General features: G+C 44.4%; 1 protein-coding gene and 1 long non-coding RNA gene across 4 annotated transcripts in view; both read left to right on the forward strand.

Moving 5' to 3' along the window:
• ZNF217 (zinc finger protein 217) overlaps positions 1-14,534 on the forward strand; it is a 39,300-nt gene extending 24,766 nt beyond the window's left edge. For all 3 annotated transcript variants that reach the window (XM_033411224.2, XM_012537829.3, XM_033411225.2), the window contains 5 exons: positions 745-2,512; positions 6,397-6,513; positions 7,356-8,870; positions 10,316-10,447; positions 12,347-14,534. In XM_033411224.2, coding sequence (XP_033267115.1) covers positions 1,120-2,512; positions 6,397-6,513; positions 7,356-8,870; positions 10,316-10,425 — 3,135 coding nt within the window. In that variant the 5' untranslated portion in view covers positions 745-1,119 and the 3' untranslated portion in view covers positions 10,426-10,447; positions 12,347-14,534. The remainder of the gene's footprint in view (positions 1-744; positions 2,513-6,396; positions 6,514-7,355; positions 8,871-10,315; positions 10,448-12,346) is intronic.
• A 646-nt stretch (positions 14,535-15,180) lies between these two features.
• Positions 15,181-22,571, forward strand: LOC125961395 (uncharacterized). The gene is made up of 2 exons (XR_007472077.1): positions 15,181-22,210; positions 22,450-22,571. It is a non-coding gene; the product is annotated as an uncharacterized LOC125961395 (long non-coding RNA).
• Positions 22,572-23,027: the final 456 nt, after the last annotated feature.

Below are 23,027 nucleotides of genomic sequence, written 5' to 3' on the forward strand. Positions count from 1 at the left end.
TGTGTACATTCACAGAGTAGCTTTGTGTATATTTGTTGTTTGGACAAGGAAGCCCTACCCTGCCTGACGCTGTTAAAAGCAAACTGGGATTTGGGCAGTGGAATGAAGGCCAGAATATCCAGTGAACCAAAATACATCAATATCAAGGCTCTGCTTTGCCAGGAGGAGCAGCGGTTCTGAGGTGTGTTTCTTGAATGGGGATTTTAGGAAAGGGTTCCATTTTCTTGTGCTTATGTTGTTGACTTATGTATGGGTAATCTTTGAGTGTGCTTTTAGGCATTTGTGTTTCTTGTATGATTTGTCTGTAAGACGGTTTGAAACTCTGGCTTTTGAAATTTTACCTAAAGTGCTTTTATTGTTATTTTTTACAATTCTTATAGTCTCTATACTTATACAGGTTGTTTGTAAGGATACACATGTGCATTTTAATGGCAGTTAAAACATACTCAGCTGAAATTGACAATTTCTGTCCTGAAACTTTACATTTTAGATGTAAATCATTAAAGCACCAGGTTTTCAGTTTAACTGCATGAATTTCTGGCAGTTTGATAAGGGTACTGACTGGATAAAATGCTAATGATTTAATTAACGAGCACTTTAACAGGATGCGCTGTATTAGTTAAAAGTGAAGCAGCTGAATTAGGTACATTCTGTGCTTCGTGGGAAGGACCACTGTGAGTCATCGGCCAGCCTTCTCTTTTCTCTGACTGGAGCTATAGCCGTTTCTATTTTTTTTTCCTCTAGGTTTTGGAAATCCCTTGTCTCCAGGTTGCTGGAATTGACTTCTTGCTCAACTGAATCACTCACTTGATGAAGACAAAGAGAACTAATGCTTTGTGCTGACTCACCTCTGAATCCAAGCACTGGGGAGTCTGTCTGCCTGGTTTGTGGAAAGATCCAGTGATTGTTTTTATCACTAAGCTTCCTGAGACTTCTGAAGATAAGAAGTCAGAGGAATATACACTTTCTTTTGAATTTTTATAACATACTTGCTCTAGTTTTGAAGCCTCGGGCTGCTGGGCGTGTGAGTGACAAGTCTTTACAAGTGGCCTTATTCCAACTCCAGAGATTCCTCACCCAGATTCTAATTTTATATACAATCCTCAAGAGACAGGAAACATGCCAACTCAATCCCTCTTGATGTATATGGATGGACCAGAAGTTATTGGCAATTCTCTTGGCACCCAAATGGAGATCGATGATGCCATGACAATAAAAGGGACCGCTGCTGTTCCTTTCAGAGCCACACAGGAGAAAAACATAATCCAAATAGAAGGGTATATGCCCTTGGACTGCATGTTTTGCAGTCAGACCTTCACACATTCGGAAGACCTCAATAAACACGTCTTAATGCAACATCGGCCTATCCTCTGTGAGCCCGCCGTTCTGCGTGTTGAAGCAGAGTATCTGAGTCCTCTTGATAAAGTTCAGGTGAGAACGGAACCTCCAAAGGATAAGAATTGCAAGGAAAACGAAGAACTTTGCTGTGAAGTGTGTGGGCAGACGTTTCGAGCCGCCTTCGACGTTGAGATCCACATGAAGAAACACAAGGACTCTTTCACTTACGGGTGTAATGTGTGTGGCAGAAGATTCAAGGAGCCCTGGTTTCTGAAGAATCACATGCGAACGCACACAGGCAAATCGGGGGCCAAGAGCAGACCACAGCCAGGCCTGGAGAGCCCGGTGACCATCAACGAGGTGGTGCAGGAGCACGCGGCTGAGAGCGTCTCATCTCCTTACAAGATCTGCATGGTTTGTGGCTTTCTGTTTCCAAATAAAGAAAGTCTCATTGATCACAGGAAGATGCACACCAAAGACACTGCTTCCGGTACCCGCAGCTCACAGACAGACACGCAGCAGGAGGGAATGCCATCTCCGGGGGAAGAGTTGCTGCAGTTCTTAAACCTAAGACCCAGGTCTCACCCTGAGGTCGCGAAGAAGCCGGCCAAATGGATACCTCAGCTGGACCCGTTCACCACCTACCAAGCCTGGCAGCTGGCCACCAAAGGGAAGGTCGCTGTGTGCCGAGAGGTGAAGGAGCAGCCGGGCCAGGAGGGGAGCACCGACAACGATGAGTCCTGTTCAGACAAAGAAGAGCTGGGGGAAATTTGGAACGCGAATAAAAGCCATCCCGAAGGTTCCGGAAAGTCCAAGACAAGTAAAAGCGGTTGTCCAGGTCTCTCACAAGATAAGGAGAAGCCCAGACACCCCGCCGGTGAAGTGCCTTCCGTGGACACAGACCCCAAGTTAGCCAGTAACAAAGAGAAGCCGACGCATTGCTCCGAGTGTGGCAAAGCCTTCAGAACCTACCACCAGCTGGTCCTGCACTCCCGGGTGCACAAGAAGGACCGTAGGGCCGATGCCGAGTCGCCGCCCATGTCAGTGGACGGCAGGCAGCCAAGCACCTGTTCTCCGGACCTGCCCCCGACCCTGGAGGAGAACGGAGCCATCGATCGAGAAGGTGGCTCTGAAGACGGGTCCGAGGATGGGCTTCCAGAAGGGCTCCACCTGGGTAAGCTGCTGGGTGGTGCACTGTCCCTCCTCTGCTCGGTGCCAGAGGACACTAGCCGGTTATCAGGGTGGGGAGGTGGGTTTGAGTGCCGGCTGTTTCTGGTGTCATCCCCCTGTTGTAAGTCCCTTAGCCTCTCGGGGCCTTCACTTTCTCATTTCTGTAACAGTAGGGTGGAGTTATAAGGCTTATCGAGGTTTCTTCCTGTTCTAAGAGTGATGTGATTTCATACTTTGCTAACAGGAGACACACATTATTTTATTTTTTTTAAACCAATCTTTTAAATTAATTAATTAATTTTTGGCTGCGTTGGATCTTTGTTGGGTCTTCGTTGCTGTGCGCGGGCTTTCTCTAGTTGGGCGAGCGGAGGCTACTCTTGGTTGCGGTGCGCGGGCTTCTCATCACAGTGGCTTCTCTTGTTGCGGAGCATGGGCTCTAGGCGCGCGGCTCAGTAGTTGTGGCTCGTGGGCTCTAGAGCGCAGGCTCAGTAGCTGTGGTTCGCGGGCTTAGCTGCTCCGCGGCATGTGGGATCTTCCTGAACCGGGGCTCGAACCCATGTCCCCTGCGTTGGCAGGCAGATTCTTAACCACTGCGCCACCAGGGAAGTCCCAGGACACACATGATTTTACCTTGTGCATCGGCGCTGCTTCGCTGGGGCAGTTTTGCCCCCAGTGGACATCTGGCACTGTCTGGAGACAGTTTTGGTCGTCACCACTGTGTTGGTGTGTGTGCCGCTGACACCCAGTAAGTGGAGGCCTGGGATGCACTACACATCCTCCCAGGCACAGGGCAGGCCCCCCCCCCCACCCGTACCAGTAGTGTCAGAGTTGAGAGATGCTGGCCTTCCCTTACAGTTTCCCAGCATTTCTGATCTTAATCTATAAAAACAAGTTATCCTTATATGCAGTGCACTTCCCTTTCTGTCAAGGGCCAGCTTTCACACGTTTATTCCAAACGGGTATCTGTGGGCACAGATCAGTACTGGGAATGGTTGTCAATCAGAGAAAGAGTATTAGGCCATTTGGTGCTGCCTGGTCCCCTATCCTTTGTGTCTGGGGGCAAGTATTCATTCATAGCTCATTCACTGAAACAATTTGTAAAGTAAAGAGAATGTGAACACACCAAAGATGATGTAAAGATCTCACTTGCTCAGTCAAAATTCTAATGTACTGATGGCATTTATGGGAAACGGAAGCCATCGCTGAGGTCCTGTTGACCTATCTCTTGAGTCCCAGTGGGCGTCATCTAGGGCGGAGGATTCCACCTGTGGTTCAGATCGTGCCCGTCTTCACGTAAACCACAGCTTCTCTACCCATTTAATAATATTTTGTTTGAACAGAGGATTCTGCTGCTGGAGAACACTGAATAAACCCCTGCATAATCAACACAGGAATGATGAGATCATTAATTAGTCTTAGAGAAACGGTATCATTTACAGACTGGTCTTGGGTTTAAACATGCTGGCCTCTTGCATTGTAACTTGACAGTGTGTTGATGTCTCTAAGAACCCCGGGTGTGAGATCCAGGGTGAATGTGACCAGATAATACATCTTCTCTGAAGCTGGTGCCCAGTTCTTTTTCTGATCACAGGATGGGTGTGAGAGCAGCAGTTTTCATATCAAATATTTAGCATGTTTAGAGTTTCCTGGGAGACAGGAAACCTAGCACTTAGCATGCTTACAATCTTCATTTTTCAGAAATCTAGAAAACGCATTATGGTGTCTTAATGACATCATAAACATGACTTTAAACCAGCCCTCCAGTTTTCTAAGTGATTCCTCTTAGTGGCAGTGCTGTTTGTGGGCCTGCAGTAATGGGGAGGTAATTAGGCCTGTGAGATAGATGCCCCGGTGCCCTGAAAGAAATGAGCTAGCCGGTCACATTCTGCCAGTAGGTGGTGTGGGCAGAACTGGGTGGAAAACTTGGGCCCAGTCGGCAGGCAGATAGAATAGCCCATGATAGTTGGGAGCGCCAAGACTTGCGTTGAGTCTGGTTCTACCACTGCCTTGTTCTGTGACCCATTTCGTGTTGCTTAACCTTTCTTTGCCCTGATTTCCCTGTTTACAAAATTGGTTCATTGACCCTTGTCTTCCACCTCCCAAGGATGATTTCAACTGCCTATTTATAAAAAGTCCTTTAAAGGGCAGCACAAGCAAAATCACAGGTGGTGCTGAAGGACCAGGAACCAGGTAGATGTGGACATTTCCCAGGAACCAGGTAGATGTGGACATTTCATGCCCTTTGTGTTAGAATAAAGGCGTTTCATAACGTTTGGGATATGATGCAACATACCGTAAATCCTGACACATAGCTGGAAGTAGGAAATTGCAGTGAGGTGCAAGCCCAGCTACAGAGTTGGGTGTGATTGTCAGAAAGAGAGCTGGGCCATTCTACGTTAGGGAATGGACTTTCATGAATTAATATTATGATGTGGTCTTCTAGTCTAGATTTATTTTATTGTTATGTACTATATCAGCCTGGCTTTCTTTAGATTTACTTTTAAGATCAAAAAGCAGAGTAAATAATTTATCTTTATTGTTTTCAACTTTAAGCTATAAATGGCTTTAATAATAGTTGTTCATGTAAATTATTTTTAAAAGTCTTCATGACACCTTTTTAGATCAAGGGTTGTCTCTGCTGTCTTAGAGTGTCCAGAGGTTTAGAGGTGGCTACATTGTCTTCAGGGAAGTTTAGGGGTGACAGAGATTTTATAGTCCTGTCTTTTTTTTTTTTGGCTGTGCCTCGTTCCCGGACTAGGGATTGAACCTGGGCCCTCGGCAGTGAAAATGTGGAGTCCTAACTACTGGACCGCCAGGGAATTCCCTATATAGTCCCGTCTTTATTGTACCTGGAGGCTCACCGTGGTTTAGTTATAAGTTGCTTTTTAAAATCAGTGAAATCTATAATCTAGACTGCGGAATGTGGAAGGAGCCAGGAAGAGGCCATTTAGTAGGGAATTACAGTTTTTCAAGGCAAAAGGACAAGTTATGCTAAATTTAAAGAGATGACCTGACTTATGTTGTAGTCATATTGTGATTTATGTAATATGACATAATTTAATAATATAAGAGGAGGTTCATCTAGAACTTACGCCCATATATGGCAAGCCGGTACTTTAACTGCAGCACGGCTGTCTGGGAGGGCTGCTGTGTCCTCCTCTCATTAGTGGCCCCCCCAGGACCTTCATTTACTCCCCTGTTCTGATCAGGCTGCAGAGAGTGAAGTTTAAAGTTCAACCCTGGGTCATTTGGGGACAGATTTTGAGTTGTCAGGTACATTTAGCCCGTGTGAGTGCTTGTGGGTAATACAACCTGCTTTCCAAAAACGTTGCTAAATTTTGACAAACTTTCCTAGGTGTTTGCCCAGGGCCAAGCTTTTTTATTTTCTGTAAAGATTAAGTTGTGCTCACTGCCCTCTAGTGGTAACTTGCTTAAGCTTAAGACAAAAAGCTTTTCCTCTGGTGGTTGGGAAAGTCGGTGATTTGTATTGGCTTGGTTTTCTAAATTACTTATTCTGAAGAATCTGGATATTCCAGCCTGTGTGCAGGTCCAGCTTGAGTTTGCCAGGTTCTGCGTGTCTCAGACTTGTTGGGAGAGCGGACAGCTGCCCGTTGGTTTCAGTCTATTAAATGTTCCTGTGATAGAGGTAGATGAAGAACTGAATCTTACAGTGAACTCTGCTGTGCTCAGAAAAAAAACTGATGCACACTTGCTTTAATACTGCAGGCAACCTCAAAGCAACATTTGGCATGTTTTTAGCCAATACCTAATATAAAAATTATTTTATACTTTCCAAAAATGTTTCTATCAAGAATCTTTAAGTCAGCTCGCCCTGTTCACATACTTGAGCCATCTTCTTACATGAATTATTTTTGTTTCTGTTTTAAGATAAAAATGATGATGGAGGAAAAATAAAGCATCTTACATCCTCAAGAGAATGTAGTTATTGTGGGAAGTTTTTCCGTTCAAATTATTACCTCAATATTCATCTCAGAACACATACAGGTAAGGAACTTCTTAGATTTGTTTACAGCATGTATTAGTTGAGAGGATTATGATGTAGTTCTGTGTCTGATTTTTTTTGTTGTTGTTGTGTTGTTCAGATATTCTGCTAGATCCTTGGACTAGCTTAAGGATATATGTGTAGTCTGTTGATAGTTGTGAAGTTAATTTCTCCTTTATCCTAACTCTCATCTTATTAAAACCTCTTTAACATTTTTTAATGCCACAGCTCTTTCGCATTAATTTTTATGGTTTAGAATGCAATGAATATATTTAACAATCATTTATTTATTTTTAAGTTTATTTTAATTAATTATTTTTGGGCCGTGCCACACGTCTTGTGGGATCTTAGTTCCCTGACCAGGGATTGAACATGTGCCCTTGGCGGTGAAAGCGCAGAGTCCTAACCACTGGACCGCCAGGGAATTCCCAATAATCTTTTCTTTAGGTTGTAGAAGCAGCTGTAACATAATGGTTTAGGAGGCTGTGTGGACTTGAATTTGCACATCTGCTCACCGGCGTACAACCTTAGGCAAATTACTTAACTCTTCTGCGCTCCCATTTTCTTAGCTGTAGAAGTGGGATAATATTCACTCCCATAGGGCTGTTATGAAGATTAAATGAGATAATTTTAAAGTGTGCTTTTTAATTTTTTAAATTAAAGACGTGTTCACATTTTCAAATATTTGGGGTAGAAAGGGCGATGAAGCAAACAACTCATGACAGATCCTGGATGTGAAGATTAATAGACAAGAAGGGAAAAGGAAAGGACCCCATTTTCTATGTCTTATTTGTTTCGATGCCTTTCATAAACTTCTGTAATAGAGTGACATTTCTTGTTTTAGGTGAAAAACCATACAAATGTGAATTTTGTGACTATGCTGCAGCCCAGAAGACCTCTCTGCGGTATCACCTGGAGAGACATCACAAGGACAAGCAGACCGATGCTGCTGCTGAAGTCAGGAACGAGGGGAAAAACCAGGAGACGGAAGATGCACTTCTAACCACTGACAGTGCGCAAACCAAAAATCAGAAAAGATGTTTTGATGGTGCCAAAGATGTTAAAGGCAGCTCACCTGCAAAGCAACTGAAGGGGATGGCCCCTGCCTTTCAGAACATTCTGGGCAGTGCTGTCCTCTTAGCAGTACACAAAGATACTCAGGATTTCAGTAAAAACGCAGCTGATGACAGTGCCGATAAACTGAGCAAAAATCCTGCCCCTGCTTATTTGGACGTGTTAAAAAAGAGACCAGCAGTTGAACCTCAGGCACACAACCTCACCTGCAGAACAGAAGTGGACGTGGCCCCTCACCCAGACGGCCGGGTGGCCCATCACGTCCAGGTCGGCCACAGAGAGAAGAAAGTGGAGGTCGATGCCAACTGTCAGGAGAAGCCCTTAAACTTATCCCTCGGGGCTTCCCACTGCTGCCCGGCAGCTTCTTTGGGTAAAAGTGTGACCACGAGTACCACCTGCCCGTTCTGCACCTTCAAGACATTTTATCCAGAGGTTCTAACGATGCACCAGAGACTGGAGCATAAGTACAACCCAGATAGCCACAGAAACTGTCGGAACAAGTCTCTGCTTCGAAGTCGACGGACCGGATGCCCCCCAGCTTTACTGGGGAAAGATGTGCCTCCCCTGTCGAATCCCTACAAGCCCAAGCCCAGGCCCGCCTTCCCAGCGCAGCCCAGACCCCTGCCGTCCGAGAAAGCGAAGCCCACCCCCCCGGGGCCCGGCAAAGCCCCTCTGACTTCAGGGATCGACTCCAGCACTTTAGCCCCCAGCAACCTGAAGTCCCACCGGCCGCCGCAGAGCCTCGGGGGGCTGGGGGCCGCGGCCCGGCAGCCGCCTTCCGAGATGTTCGCCAAAGCCAGCGCGACCCCGGCCGCGGATAAAGCCAAGCGGCTGGAGCCCAAGCCCAAGCCTCAGCCTCCTGCCGGGGCCCCGGCCCAGCCCGCCCCAGGCGGCGCCCTCAATGGCTGCAGTGACCACACCCCCAGGAATGACGGCCTCTGGGCGCCACCGGCCCGGGACTACTTCTGCGGCCGCGGCGCCGAGCCGGACGAGCCGCTCCCCAAGCGGCCAAGGGTCGGGGCCCCGGCCCGCGATGGGGACCAACCCGGCCCCCACTACCGGCGGCCCTTCGACCTCCCCAAGTTCCATGTGGTGCACGGCCTCACGTCGCTGCTGCCCCCCGAGTGCGCGTGCCCTCCGCCCACTGCGCTGCCTGCGCGGCCCCGCTTCTTGGCCACCGGCGAGGCGGATGCGGCTGTGCTGCCCGCGCAGAAGCCCTTCGCTGCGGCTGGAGCCCTGTTCCCCTGCGGCCCCGCGGGCCCCGCGGCCGGGTCGGCGCTGGAAGGTGGGTGTCCTGGAGATGGGGGCTTCCGGGAGGGCGAGACGTTCCGAGACCGGGCAGTGGTTCGGGGCCCCCAAACTCGGCCCTACAGGATGAAAGCTTATTCCCCAGTGTTTCATTTCACTCTTTTAATTTAATTTTCTCCCTGGTTGGGAGGATGGTGAAAAGCGCTTGAGGACCCAGGAGTCTGATGTCAGGTGTCATTTACGCCCGCTCACCTGACTTCGTCACGGTCCAGTTTTCTCCTTTGCACGTGTGTGTTGCGTCCAGCGCTCCAGCCCACCCTGGGAGGTGGGAACCCGGAGGTGGGGTACTTCTGTCCATGTCTCACCACCCCTACTAGACTGTGAACTCACTCAGGGCAGAAAATGAGTTTTATATAACTTTGGTATGCAGCCCTTGTCAGGTGCCCAGCACAGGGTGGTGCCAGGGGTGCTCAGTAAATACCCATGAGGACCCTTGATCCACCAGAGCAGAAGGCTAAGAACTGCTGGTTAAACAATCTTTTGAACAGCTTGATGTTCAGACTTACAGAACTGCACTGCCTTCTTTAGCCTTTGTTAAATAGTTAAGTGAATTGTAGAAAGCACAGTTTTTCCCTGTATTGTCCATTACGCTCATAGATACTTTGGTGTCTTTAACGCCCTTGCTAACTCATGACAGTTTCATAGAGGTGTCTGACACATACCTGTGCCTGCAAAAAAGTAGATCAGAGTGTCGTGGGGACCTGTCCCCCTTGGAAAACGTGATGAAACCACCATGCCTTCTTTTGTCGGATATAAACTCTGCAGGTTTGTCCGTCCCAAAGGGACAAATCCATTTTGAACCTCTCAGTTTGTATTTATTTCAAATTAAAGATTCTGTGTGGTGACAATGCTCTATCAAGGATGGCTTGATGCCAGTTGATCTGGTAGGGACAGCAAATTAAACAATTGCTTTCATACAGTCCAGTGACTTTTATAAAAATTCTGATGAAGATATAATTTTTGCAGCCTTTTGATTAGAAGCGTCCCCTTTTTTCCCCCTCCTCAGCACTTAAAATGGACATGAGTCATAACTGTGTCTTTACTTGAAGAGAAAAGGCTCTGTGTTGCAAGTAAATCAGTCTTTTTTTCCCTCCTCCTCCACACAGTTTTGGTTCATGATACACAAAGCTTTAAAATCCTTATGCTGCTGTTTCCTTTTAGCTTTTTAATTTTTACTGATGACCACCTAGCACTTAGATAATTTTAGCTTTAGTGACTTAAAATTCTGTGCTAAGAAATGTCCTCGTGGCATTTAAAACCATTTCACCTTGTAAGTAACTTTATAACATGTATGCATCTTATGTGTTCTGGTCACCTTGTCAGTTAGGAATTTTGAAAATTGACTTCTAACATCCCACACATTTTACCTAACTGTTGAACTTAATTCTAAATGCCCTTTTATGCTTTTTTTTTTTCAATCAGGAAAAAGGCCTGTGTCCTATCAACACTTATCTAGCAGCATGCTACAGAAGAGGAACTATGAGAATTTTATTGGGAACGCACATTATCGACCAAATGACAAAAAAACTTGATTCCCTATTTTGGGGATGAAAGGTGAGCACATATAATGCATTGGTTTTACTTAATTGAAAATAAACCATCTAGCTTATCCAGTATAATAATAAAAAGTAAAATTGCTTTGAATTTGACTTTTGAAGTGTCTTAAAACAGAGTCCTCCCGGTCTCTGCATATCAGCGGCGATGATAATGGTAAAAACAACAATAGCAACTGGAAGTTACTAAGCATTTGTTTCATGCCAGGTGTTGAGTGAAGTGTTTTATCGCCATCAGCTCATTTAATCCTTCTTACAGCATCAGGTCAGGGGTTAGCCAACTGCCTACCACCTGTTTTTGTCAATAAAGTTTTATTGGCACACAGCCACATCCATTCCTTTACGTATTGTCTGTGACTGCTTGGTGCCACAGCAGCAGAGGTGGGTAATTGGGATAGGGACTTCATGGCCTGCAAAGCCGAGAATATTAACTGTCTGGCCCTTTACAGAACAAGTTTGCCGATCCCTGGGTTAGGAGGTCCTGTGCCCACTTTACAGATATGGAGACTGAGACTTGGATTATGTAACTTGCCCAGCGCCTTACTCTGCCTACTTTTGGTTGTAGGTCTGCACAGTCCAAGGCCTGTGCCCCAACCCTCCAGTTTAAGAGCTTGTTCAAAGCCTTTATAAATCCTTATCTGTTGGGGGAGGGGAGTGGGACAGAGCAAGTAGGTTTATTTCGACTTTTTGGTTCACATGGCAAATGTATCTAATGGTAGCTACCCCAAAGCCTCAGTGTTCTTGGAGTTGTACACGTGTTAGTTTAGTTACTTCCAAGTTTGGGCAGAGGGCATGATGTCTGTGTGAGAGTCACACTAGGATGCTTTTAAAAATAAATTGAATGGAAAGATTGGGGCTCATGGACCGATCTAGTTCCCTCCCAGATGACTCTTGTCCTGTCAAACCACCACCATATCCCCATGGAGCAGACTCTTGACTGAGTGCCTGCTAGATCTAGGTACAGAGATAAAGGCTCATGGACTAGGGCAGAATTTCTTCTTCTGTTTTCACTGGGACACATGGGGCCCGTCAGCCTCTGCAGCTCTACATCCTTCTCTCCTGCTCAGGTGATGCCAGTGGTGTGAGACTGGTGTCATCACAGGAATGAGATTAAATCCACTCTGCCTTAAAACCTGAAAACAGAAAATTTATAGGTTGTAAGCAATAGATTATTTGCACTGCATGTAACAGCAGATGGGAACCGTCCTGTTTATCCAGCTCCGGCCTCTTCCTGCAGCCTCTGGGCTACTCTGCTTGCATTTCTCTCTCCCCGGGAACATTCTTCCTGCACCCTCTTTGCCAAACAACCTCGTTCTGAGACTTCAGGACCAGCTCACATATCATCTCTGCAGAATGTTTGCCGGGAACTGGGGCTTCCCTGTTTGTGTTCCGTCTGAGCTGTGGTTCTTACCCATTTGTGCCCATCTTACCTGTGCGTCGGGCTTCCACTCCGAGCTAAGCTGAGGAGGTGTCTCCTTCGTTCAGTGGCTGGCCCATCGCTGGGAATTTCAGCCATACAAGTCGATAGGTGTTGGCTGAACAAATATTGTTACACTCTGTGCCATGAATTTCCCTTTCATAGGGTATAAACTTCCAGAGTTTCTTATAGGTGGCAGTTGCCTTTGGCAACTGTCAGATATGAATTCTGTTTCTTGGTTAAATCATCTTCATTAAATCACTGTTAAGTATATATTAGCACCCCCTAAATAGTGCAGCTTTTATTTATTTAGACTCCTGAGACTTTGGTCACAAAATTTAAGCTTAAATGGAACCCATTGCATTTCTAGATCCCTTTAGCTCTATTTATTTATTATACTTTTTTTTTCTTTTTTAAGACTTTCGTATACTGTATTTAGTTTTATCCTAATCATCTTTAAACCTTTCCCCCTCCCCCCCTTAGGTCTTGATGGATATAAATGTGTACTCTCCATGAAATTGAATTAGTTCATCTTTTGAAAAAGCAGATGGTGAAAGCTACTGAAATAAGCTGTGATTGTACTGTACATATATAAAGAACACTACGGTTTTGTAAAGTTGTTCTGTTAACTTTTGTACCAAATAGCAATAAAAACTATAGTTGGAACAGTTGGGTTGTACACAAATGGAGACCGGACATCTCTATTTTGCCCTGAATAATATTTTTTTTAGAATTGACCAAATAAGAAGTGGAGTTTTTTTGCATACTTGAGCGCTGCTGAAAAGAAATCATTTGGGCTGGGGGGTGGGATGGGGAGAAAGTATATAACGCTTGCACCTCAGGTAAAACTGTAAATATATGTTGTAAACCTGCTTGTTTAAAACTGTGTGTATTCTTTTCTCTAATGTTGCTCATCACTTGGAGCATGTTTCTGCTACTTGTCCTCTTTCATTTAAAATGTATGTTTTTTAAAAAATTTCTCAATGATTTGTATTATGTTAAATCCTCCGCAGTCTGTTGTCTTAACAGAATTGTTAACAGAAGCATTGACCCCCCTATGAATATGTGCTGCATGTACGGAGATCAGCCATTCTGAATTTGGTGCCCTTTTACTGCAAATTTCGGTATGTCATCTGAGAAAGACCCAGATCCACAGTCCTTTTCTGAGGGAATGGCATGGTTTGTGGGATTTTTAAGTGTGTGTATCTACAGGGAAACATTTCCTCTGTAGGCCAGCCACACATTCAATAAGCGTACCAAATCGTATGTGGAGTTACTTAAATTTGTTTTCTATCAAATTAATCATTTTTGTTGGACAATTCCTGGGTTTTTCTGGCATTTGCCTAAATTCATATATAAAAATATAAACACTAAATTGTACATGTGAATTATATATATATTGGAAACAATTTTAAAAGAAATGAAAGTTTTGGGGTAATTTTAGGTTTGCATTTGGAAGTCTTGGTGTGTCTGGCATTTGGGTTAACTGTGGACACACTCAGGTTAATTACAGACACGTGGATTTTGCAGGAGTGCGTGCTGGCTGAGTTTTCTGGTACTCAGGGGAGAGGTAATCTGTTTTGAGACCTCAGTTGTCTTCCCATTTTTGGTTGTTTTGAAGCAGCAGCGTTTTTCTCAGTGTACATGCAATTTGGGTTTTAATGAGAGGCTAGCCACCAGCTGGCTTACTAGATGTTTTAAACTTCTATTCTCTTAATCCGCTGTCCCATGGCTGAGTGTATTCTGCAGTACCTGGGTTTAGCGACCACAAAATTCTTCATTAACAAAACTGTTTCAAAAGTAAATTTGCACTGTTAATTTTTCTTGCCCTGCCCTTCTCCATTAGAGCAAGGGTAATGTCCTCAAAGAATCCTGATGTTTTTTTGTTTGTTTTCATTATGCAACATGACACCTACTCGATAGAAAAGTCTTAACTCCCAGGTGAAAAGGGAGACCTGGTTTGAGATCAGTCTGCTGGCATCGTGATGAAGTGCTTTGTATCAGGAAAGTGTACACTATTTACCTTTCTTCCTGTTCACAAGCTGAGCCATATGTACATAATCTAGATTTTTGTTTTCATAGTTTTGCACTTTTATAGCCTACTTTTGAAGATTAACACATTTGCAAGATGATTGACCTGATCCTTACCTAATCCAATGAGTGTTACAGAAAGCTTGCTGTGATGATAAATATAAATCCTAAAAGGGGATACATGATAATAGAGGGCTGAAATTTAAATCTGTATTTAAAAAAAAAAAAATCACCAAATCTATTTGAAAACAAGTCAGTTCGTGTTATGCTGAAATTTTTGGGGGCTTTCAGATTTCTCCTTCTTAACCACATTTCTGAGTGCATAAAAATATCAGTTTTTTTTCTTTCCACAGCCCTTGTACTCCAAAATGTGTTTTTTTTTTTTTTTTGTCCATCAGTATTAACTATTGGGATACTACTGGTTTTGTGTTTTTTTTTTTCTTTGAGACAACAGTACATATAATAGAGGTACAATCTGTTGGATTTTTGTTTATGTATTTATTTCATTCCAGTTTGATTTATTTTAATTGTTGATACTTAAGTTGTCAAACCATAGACATTACTTGTTTTATTTATGATATATTTCAGCTTAAAGTTATGTTATTATATGTGGATGTAAATATAGATTTGGTGTTTTGCAGTCTTGGGCTTTGGTCTTTATTGTGTCCCTGCTTTCTGATTTTGTTTTAACTTTTTATAAATGTAATTTTAGACATACACCATAATAGATGAATATAATGAGTCCCCATGTGCTCGTCAGCAACACTTTGCCAGTCTCTTTGTGATTCCCCACCCCTTTCCTGAGTATTTTAAAGCAAATCTTAGACATAATTTAATTTCATTCCTCAGACACTTCTAAGTATCTCTGACAGATAAGGGCTTTTCCTGATCACACCTAACTAAGCGGAAAACAATTTCTCATAACTGACCTCCATGTCTGTCTGCATTCCCTGGTTGTCTCAGAAACGTCTTCTGACAACTGGTAAGTTGCAGTCAGGATCCAAACAAGATCCACTTACTTGGTTTAGTTGATAGGTTTCTTAACCCGATTTTAATCTTAACCTTCTACCCCACACCCACCCACCATGACACACACACACACACACACACACACACACACACACACACACACACACACACACACACACACACACACACACACACACACACACACACACACACACACACACACACACACACACACACACACACACACACACACACCCATGACATTTTATTTATTGAAGAAACTGGGTCATTTGTCCTGTAGAAGTTCTCACTTTCTGGTTTCATCTAACCTGTGTCTCCAGCCTCTATATGTAGTCCTATAAACGGGTAAATAAAAGTCTAGAGGTTTAAAGTAGATCTCAATTTTGGGGAGGTGGGGGCTTCTTCATCCCATCGCACTTCAACTGCATCACCTCTGGACACGTACAATGTGTGACTGTTAACTACTTTCATGTATTCAACCCTTTTTTTCTGTACGGTTTCTCAAATAGCTAAAGTCCAAAATTTTTGCATGGATAGGCTGACCATATCTTAGCCCGGCTCAGGCAAGTGCTGATAAAGAAAGAAGGCAAGAGCCCTCCGTGGCTGTGTAATGTTAAGAGGGTGAGAGAGCTGAACTTCCAGAGGCTGCACTCGACCCCCTCCTTGGACAGACGAGGAGCCCGAGGTCCCCAGAAGGCCACATGTGATCCCAAGGCCAGACAGCTTTGCTGGGCATTATGAGGGAGGCGTCTCTTCTGTTACACTCGCCTCTCTTTCCAAGGGTCAGAGAGAAGTGCAGAATCTCAGGTTCATTTTCAGACTTGGTTAGACCTAAGTCTGCCCTTCCTTCCTCAGAACTTGGCCATTTGTGGTGCCTGGGTGACATCTCTGTGCCAGTGTCTGGGACTTGGGCACCTGATGTTAATCCAATTGTACAGCCTTTCAATGAGATTCTACTTCCTAGTGTGAATGGGACATACTCATGTGACAAAAGATTTCCAACCTGTGAGTTCATGGAAAGTTATACCAAAGAAGAAAAAAAAAAAATCACATTTTTTTTCTGCCCTTTACCCTTATTTGTCACAGTGAAATTGCATCCTCACTTTTGCACACACATCAAACTCGCTAACGTCTATGGCTCCTATGGACTGTAGCCATAGAATCAGAATCACCTGGCATGTCTCCCAGTCCGACCTCCCCTGGAGCAGGGTTGAGAAACCTGAATGCCTACCAAGCACACCAGGTGATTCTTATTTACTCCAAAGAGTGAGACGTTACCTAAGGTTCCTGGATATTCTATTTGGGCAGCTGTAATCTCATCATAATGATGGTTAAAGTGTCCCTGGGCTTCGAGCCTCACAAGCATCATTGTCAGTGGACTGATTGCCATCCTCAGTGCCCCAGGGACTTTCACTTTAACCCGCAGCAGCCCCAGCAGGGATTTTAGGAATGGGTGGATCTTTTCCTTCCATGCCTCTTGACATGGCAGGACCCGGCAGGACCCAGGGTTCAGGGCTCTGTCCGCATTGGTCCAGCCTCAGGACTGTCCACGCCCTGGCCCTGCCCCTGAGCCCAGATGTGTCGCTCACAGCTGCCTCTTGCACATCTGCACCCGGGTCCCCAGCTGGCATCTGAGCTCAACGCGCCCGGAATGATGGCAGCCCATGACAGCCCGCCTTCCTCCCTCTGTGGAATGGACCAAACCCTTTTCAGTCACCCTGGACTCCTCTTTCTCATTTCCCGTCCAATCTAAGAGCACACTTGTTCCCTCTATTCCTTCAAAACACATCTGGACACATGGCCGTTTCCCGTCACCTCCATTGCCATCACCCTAGACCAAGATACGAGCTTCACCTTGATGACTTCACGTTTTTAGTCTCCCCTCTTCCCTCTTTAACCTCTTCTTCCATCTAATCACGTGGCTGCCAGAACTATCTTTTACAATAGAGGTCATTTTACCCCATCCTTGCTCAAACCCTGCAATGATCTTACATGACTCGCAGTATAAAACCCAATCCTGGCCATGGCTTTGCTCACCAGGCCTGACCCCTGGTTTCCCCCATCCCCTCCTCTCACTGATTACGGCAACCACAGGGGACTTGGTTGTCCTTCTGGAACATCTTAGGCACCTTCCTCTTTCAGCAGTGATGCCCTTGCTGTTTCATGCCTGGTACCTCCTTTATACCTGGTACCTTGGATAATCCACGTTCAAGTGCTCATGCGTCACCAGCCCCCAAGTCTCTCCAGCCCTCTCCGTCTCTGGATCTGGCATTATTTTTCTTCCTAGCACTCAGCACCACCTGCCATTATAATGTGCATTTGTTTGGTCTTCCCCCAGTTGCAGGTGAACTCCCTGAGGGCAGAAATTTGTTATCAATGTATCCCCAGGCCTATGCAGAGCTTGGCACTCTTAATATTTGTTGGCAGAACGGATGGATGGATGGAAAGATGGATAATATATGTGGTTTATTCTAGCCCAGTAATTCATTAAAGACGAGAGGTGTTTGCCTAGAATTATGTCAGAATAACCTCATACCTTTGAAATTAATTACTGAGTTCCTTGACATAAGCATTTCCATGGCAACAAATGTAATTCACGCTCACCACTGCTTAGTTTATTTTTGCTTATACATCAGTATACAAAGTGAGAGGAGTTTTACCGAGAGGATGATTGTGGGTGGGACTGGTATTTTAGAGGAATAAATGCTAGGATTAATAAATAGCTAGGATTGAGAGAGCTTTGGTCTGGAGTACTTGAATGATTGCTTTTTTACTGGGTGTGCGTGTTTGTGAGGGTGTGAAGGATGTGAAGATGGCCTTGAGGGCAGAATTTGATAATCAGGTTGCAGGAGAGCAGAGATAGTGCCTGGAAAAGTGTATTATTCACGTCTGAGAAGTTTAGCCATTCACAAATCACCGATATATATGCAGAAAAAGTTTTCCTAGGTCTATGCCAATCCAAGCATCATTTGTTGTAGGAAAGGTTGACAGAATTTGGCCATTCTGAAGACTTTTGGCTTCAGAATCCCTTTACACCCTTAAAAATTCTTCAGGGTCCTCAAAAGTTTTTTATGTGGGTTATGCCTATTGATATTTACCATATTCTGGTTAAAATGGAATTAAAACTTTAATTCATGAGGAAAAACAAACCCACTACATGTTAATATAAATAACATATCTTTTCATGGTAGATAACAAAATTTCCAAGGCAAAAACATTTTATGAGAAGAATAGCATGGTTTCACTTTTTTGTCACTGTCACTAGTGTCTTACTGCCCTGCATTTAGTCTTTGGGGACATCCCACACCATGTGGCCTCTGGAAAACTCCACTCGAGAGTGTGAAAATCAAATAATTTCCTGGTATTAGATCTTTTGACCCTTGGACCCCCTGAGGGGTCTTTTGGACCCGTAGGAGGTCCCTGGACCACACTGTTAGGACTTTTGGAATAATACAGTTGACTGAGGGCTTTACAGAAGACAGAGGTATTGCTTGATGCCTCCTGTATACTCCATTAAAAAACCCTGATTTTGCACAAAAGAGCAAATACTGCATGATTCCACTTAGAATAGTCCAGTCCACAGAGACAGAAACTAGAATGGTGGCTGCCAGGAGCGAGGGGTAGGGGAGAAAGATGAAGAGTTTAACGGGGACAGAGTTTCAGTTTGGGAAGATGAAAATGTTCTGGAGATGGAGGGTGGTTATAGAAGCACAACAATGTAAATGTGCTTGATGCCACTGAGTTTTACACTTGAAAACGGTTAAAATGGTAAATTTTGTGTTATGTGTATTTTACCACAGTACAAAAAACCCATTAATTTAAAACTACAAGCACAATATGTCTTTATGAAGAAGCAAGCTTCGTGTAAATCTGTAACGTAGAAAGTGAAGCTTCCTCCTCTAAAGTAACCACTTTAATAGTTCAGAATCCATGTCTTCTGATTTTTCGTTGAGCATTTACTTAATAGAAAAGCATGAAGGGGCTTTACATGCATTATCTTAAGGCGGAGAATTTATTCTCACCATTTGACAGATGAGGAAGCCGAGGCCCAGAGAATTTAAGTAACCTGTCCATGGCTGGTAAAGGGGTTGAGCTAGGTCTGTACTTTTAACATAGAGATGGGTAGCTGGCTATAGTTTCTACGTGAGTTTTTGTAAAGTGTGAATATTTCTGTGAATTAAGCTAAAGCAGTTACTGGGGTTTGATTACATTTGGGACCAAACCAGTCTCTAGTCATGAGGAAGGCGATGAGCACAATTCACTTTTGCCAAATTGCATTTGAGAGGTGCGTTCTTAAAGACAGTCAATAATCGAACACTTTGAATAATTCAAGACTATTTTCCCCGTGGAACTGACCAAGACCCCAGATATTTTAACCCTGGAAAGTGCTAAATAAACTACACCACCAGGTGGCGCTGTTGTGAACAAGCTTCGTTTACTCGTCCAACCAGCTTTGCTATTCAACTATTTGGGACAAAATTTCCCAAGACAGAGCAATAGTGATTTGTGTTATTGCAAATGCTGCAGGGACTATGAGACTCTATTAATGTGATTTTATTGAAATATTTAACATTTTTGTAGTTCAACATCCCACGAGCTAACCTTTATGTTCATTACTCAGTGACTGTAACTCTGCAGTAGAATGACACCACTTCTATTTTGATGTTTATTTCCGGGAATGCCCCAAACCCAGTTTAATTAAAAAAAAAAAAAAAAAGGAAGAAAGAAACTGGTCACCATCGTCTTCTCCTCTTTGCCTCAGATGTTGGCTTCAGAGAGAGCCAGGGGCAGGATGGAGATGCCTCTGCCTTCTAGTTTACAGGGAGGATGTGGGGCAGGAAGGTACAGGTTCAAATCAGTGATCCTGGAGAGTGGGGGGAGGGTGTGGTGAAGTCCCAACATTAAAGGAAATCTAGTCCTGGAGGAAGGAGCCTCTCGGCTCGAGGAGGAGCGGATTGACCTTTGCCCTCTCGCCCTCTCCTCTTTCTCTACGAACCCATCCTGCTTTCCTGTCTCCCTGCTTCTCTTCCCTCCCCCCTCTCCCCCCTTCTAAGGTGACTCCATCAAGAACTTCCGGAAGTAGATCTGGCTTTACTGTGGCTCGTGCAAAGGTCCTGGGTTACTCAAGAACAGTGAAAAGGCGCAGGTGGCCGGCTGGCCAGGTGGCTGAGGAGACAGGAGATGGGGACCTGCTGGCTGTTGGAAGGATTTGACTTTTGCTCTGAGCATGATGGGGAACTACTGAGGGCTTTGAGCAGAGGATTAACATGATTGGACTTAGTCACAGCCGTATTCCAGCTCCATGCCGGGGCATGGTCATTGAGTCACTGAGGCTACCTCCAAGTGGGGTTGAACTTTCACACAGTAGAGACCCTGTGGGGCTGCTCATCCCACTATGTTGAACTTGTTTCCCATTCCTGGAAGGCCCCACCTGTTGGTGCATCTGAACCCCATGAGGAAGGTCGGGAGGGCTTCCTGGAAGTGTCACCTAATCTGAGACTTGCACATGGACCTGAGAGGGTTTGCGCCTGCTGTTCCCTTCCAACTTCCCTCTGGAGGTTGAAGGCAGAAAGACCCACTTCAGGGATCATCAGTAGGTGGGATCCACTTGAGTAAGAGAATTTTCTGCCAGGGCAGGGTTTGAAGAGGCTGCAGAGGTGTTGGTTAGCCGGCTAAGGAGTTTCCATTATCATGTGGCCAACAGATGCAGGGTGCAAAGCTGCAGGACGACAAGATCCATGGTTTTATCGACCAGAAGCAGTAAGGCAATGTCAAAAATCAACAGCAAGACTTGAACTTTTGGTTGAACTTGTATTAACTCTCCCTCATTATTATCGGTTAGTTTTGAAGGTGAGCAGGCAAGTGTAGCAAATTGGAAAATGGAATCCTCTAATGACTCTTTTTATTGCCTTTTGCTGATCCTTAATATAAAGCAAATAATCGTAAATCACAGCCAGCTCAATGGCTTCCTTTCATCTACAATACAAACGACGCCTGGGGTTGAGAAGTTTACAGATTTTCAGAAGTAGCATCCGCCTGACTGGACCCCAGCTGACACAGCGAGGTCTTACTTTATGCAAATTTGAAATTGTGAGTTAGACACATGTTAGCGTTCCATGGTACGCACCAAATTTGCAATAGTGTGAATGCTGCAAAATTAGAAATTCTCTGAGAATCTTCATTCAGGCAGTGTGGACTGAAGGTTGGGGACACATCATTGCCACATGGTGGCGCCCGTCATCAGGTAAACAGAAACGTGTGTGCTCCTTTGTTGAGATGTGAATTATGTGGCTTCAAATGATGCATTTTCTTCCCTTGAAAAACAAGCAGCTGCTGTGTAGTTCCAAGCTGGATTTGTCTTTGAAACTAAAGGGCATGTGACATAAGAAAACATTAAAAAATTCAACTGAAATGTTGTAGCTGATAGCGTTTCCTTATGTCATAGCCCGTTCCATACTGTTGAAATGGCCATTTATGTAAAAATAAACAACATCACACATGCAAATGGTTAAAACAGACAAATAGTGTTTATAGTGCAAAACGAGGGTCTTGCACTACCTCCCTACTCCCTCAGTGCTGCTCTTCTGATGCAAGACCGTTTTTCCAAGCTTCTACTGGCATTACCAGCGTTATGGCTACTAGCTCTTGTCTCTCGAATCCTCTCCATTCCACTGTGCCAGGATTTTTAGCTTGCCCGTTGCAGTGTTTCTCAGTGGGGGCACTGTTGGCATTTTGGGGGGGACAAAGTTGTGTGGCGTGGGACTGACCATTTATTGTAAGATGGAACGTTAGCATTCCTGCCCACACCCCTACCCAAGGTGGAGGATCTACCTGTTACGTGAGAAAAATATTTCCAAGTGTCCTTGGGGTGGGCAGCATCTCCTTCAGTTGAGAACAGCTGCTCTGCTGCGGACCTTCTGCCTCCCCTCTTGTGAAATGATGATAATGATGGTGTCTGCCCCGTCTCATCACATCTCTGCTTCCACTTCTCAATTTATGTTATTTGTACTTTTTCTGTTCCATGTTCAAGACTGGTGACACTTGATCTGGGTTCTGTAACCATAAGAACCATAAGAACTTGGTCCATACTTATCGAGTTTGATTCTAAAAGCTGAAAAATCGGTAGTTATAACTATGCCAGTGTCTCTATGCCTTTACCTATTCTGGATATTTCATACAAATGGACTCATACAATATGGACCTTTCTGTGCCTGGCTTTTTCACTCAGCATCATGTTTTGAAGGTTTACCCATGTGACAGCAGGAATCAGTGCTTTGTTCCTTTTCATGGCTGAATAATATTCCATTGTATGGATACGGCACATTTGTTTATCTTCCATTTGTTTTTTTTTGTTTTGTTTTGTTTTTTTAATGCGGTTCGCAGACCTCTCACCGCTGTGGCCTCCCCCGTGCGTTGCGGAGCACAGGCTCCGGACGCGCAGGCTCAGCGGCCATAGCTGACGGGCTCAGCCGCTCGGCGGCATGTGGGATCCTCCCGCACCAGTGTACGAACCCGTGTCCCCTGCATCGGCAGGCGGACTCTCAACCACTGCACCACCAGGGAAGCCCTATCTTCCATTTGTTGATAGGCGTTTGGGTTGTTTCTGCCTTTTGGCTGTTGGGAATAGTGCTGCTAGGAACTTGCACGTACACGTTTCTGTTTGAATATCTGTTTTCAGTTCTTTTGAGTATATACCTAGGAGTGGAATTGTTTAGTCATATGGGTTATTGTATCACATACACTTTTTTTTTTCTTTTATTTTTCAATAGGAAAACCCATTCTTAGTGTGTTACTTTCCCCCAGACCTTTAGTCTAAACGATAGTAATTGCACTTTACGATTGAGTCTTGAGTGCCTGGAACAGTGATAAACAGGAGTTGCTAAAGAAATATATTTTATTTTAAGTATTACTAAATATATATTTAATGAGTAAATGAATGAATAATAGTGACTGAGGCAACCCTTCATGGCAAAATCCACCAAGACTTCTGTTGTGCTAGTCAGTGAATTGGTACCCTATTAATTACAACATTTGAAAAATTGTTATATAATATGGGCATAAAATTCTCTATGAGAACTGATTATAGTGAATGTTCATTGACTCCTTATTCATGCCAAGGAGCATAGGCTGTATTTTGTTTTTA

Source organism: Orcinus orca, chromosome 16, assembly GCF_937001465.1.
Source record: "Orcinus orca chromosome 16, mOrcOrc1.1, whole genome shotgun sequence".
Lineage (NCBI taxonomy): Eukaryota > Metazoa > Chordata > Mammalia > Artiodactyla > Delphinidae > Orcinus > Orcinus orca.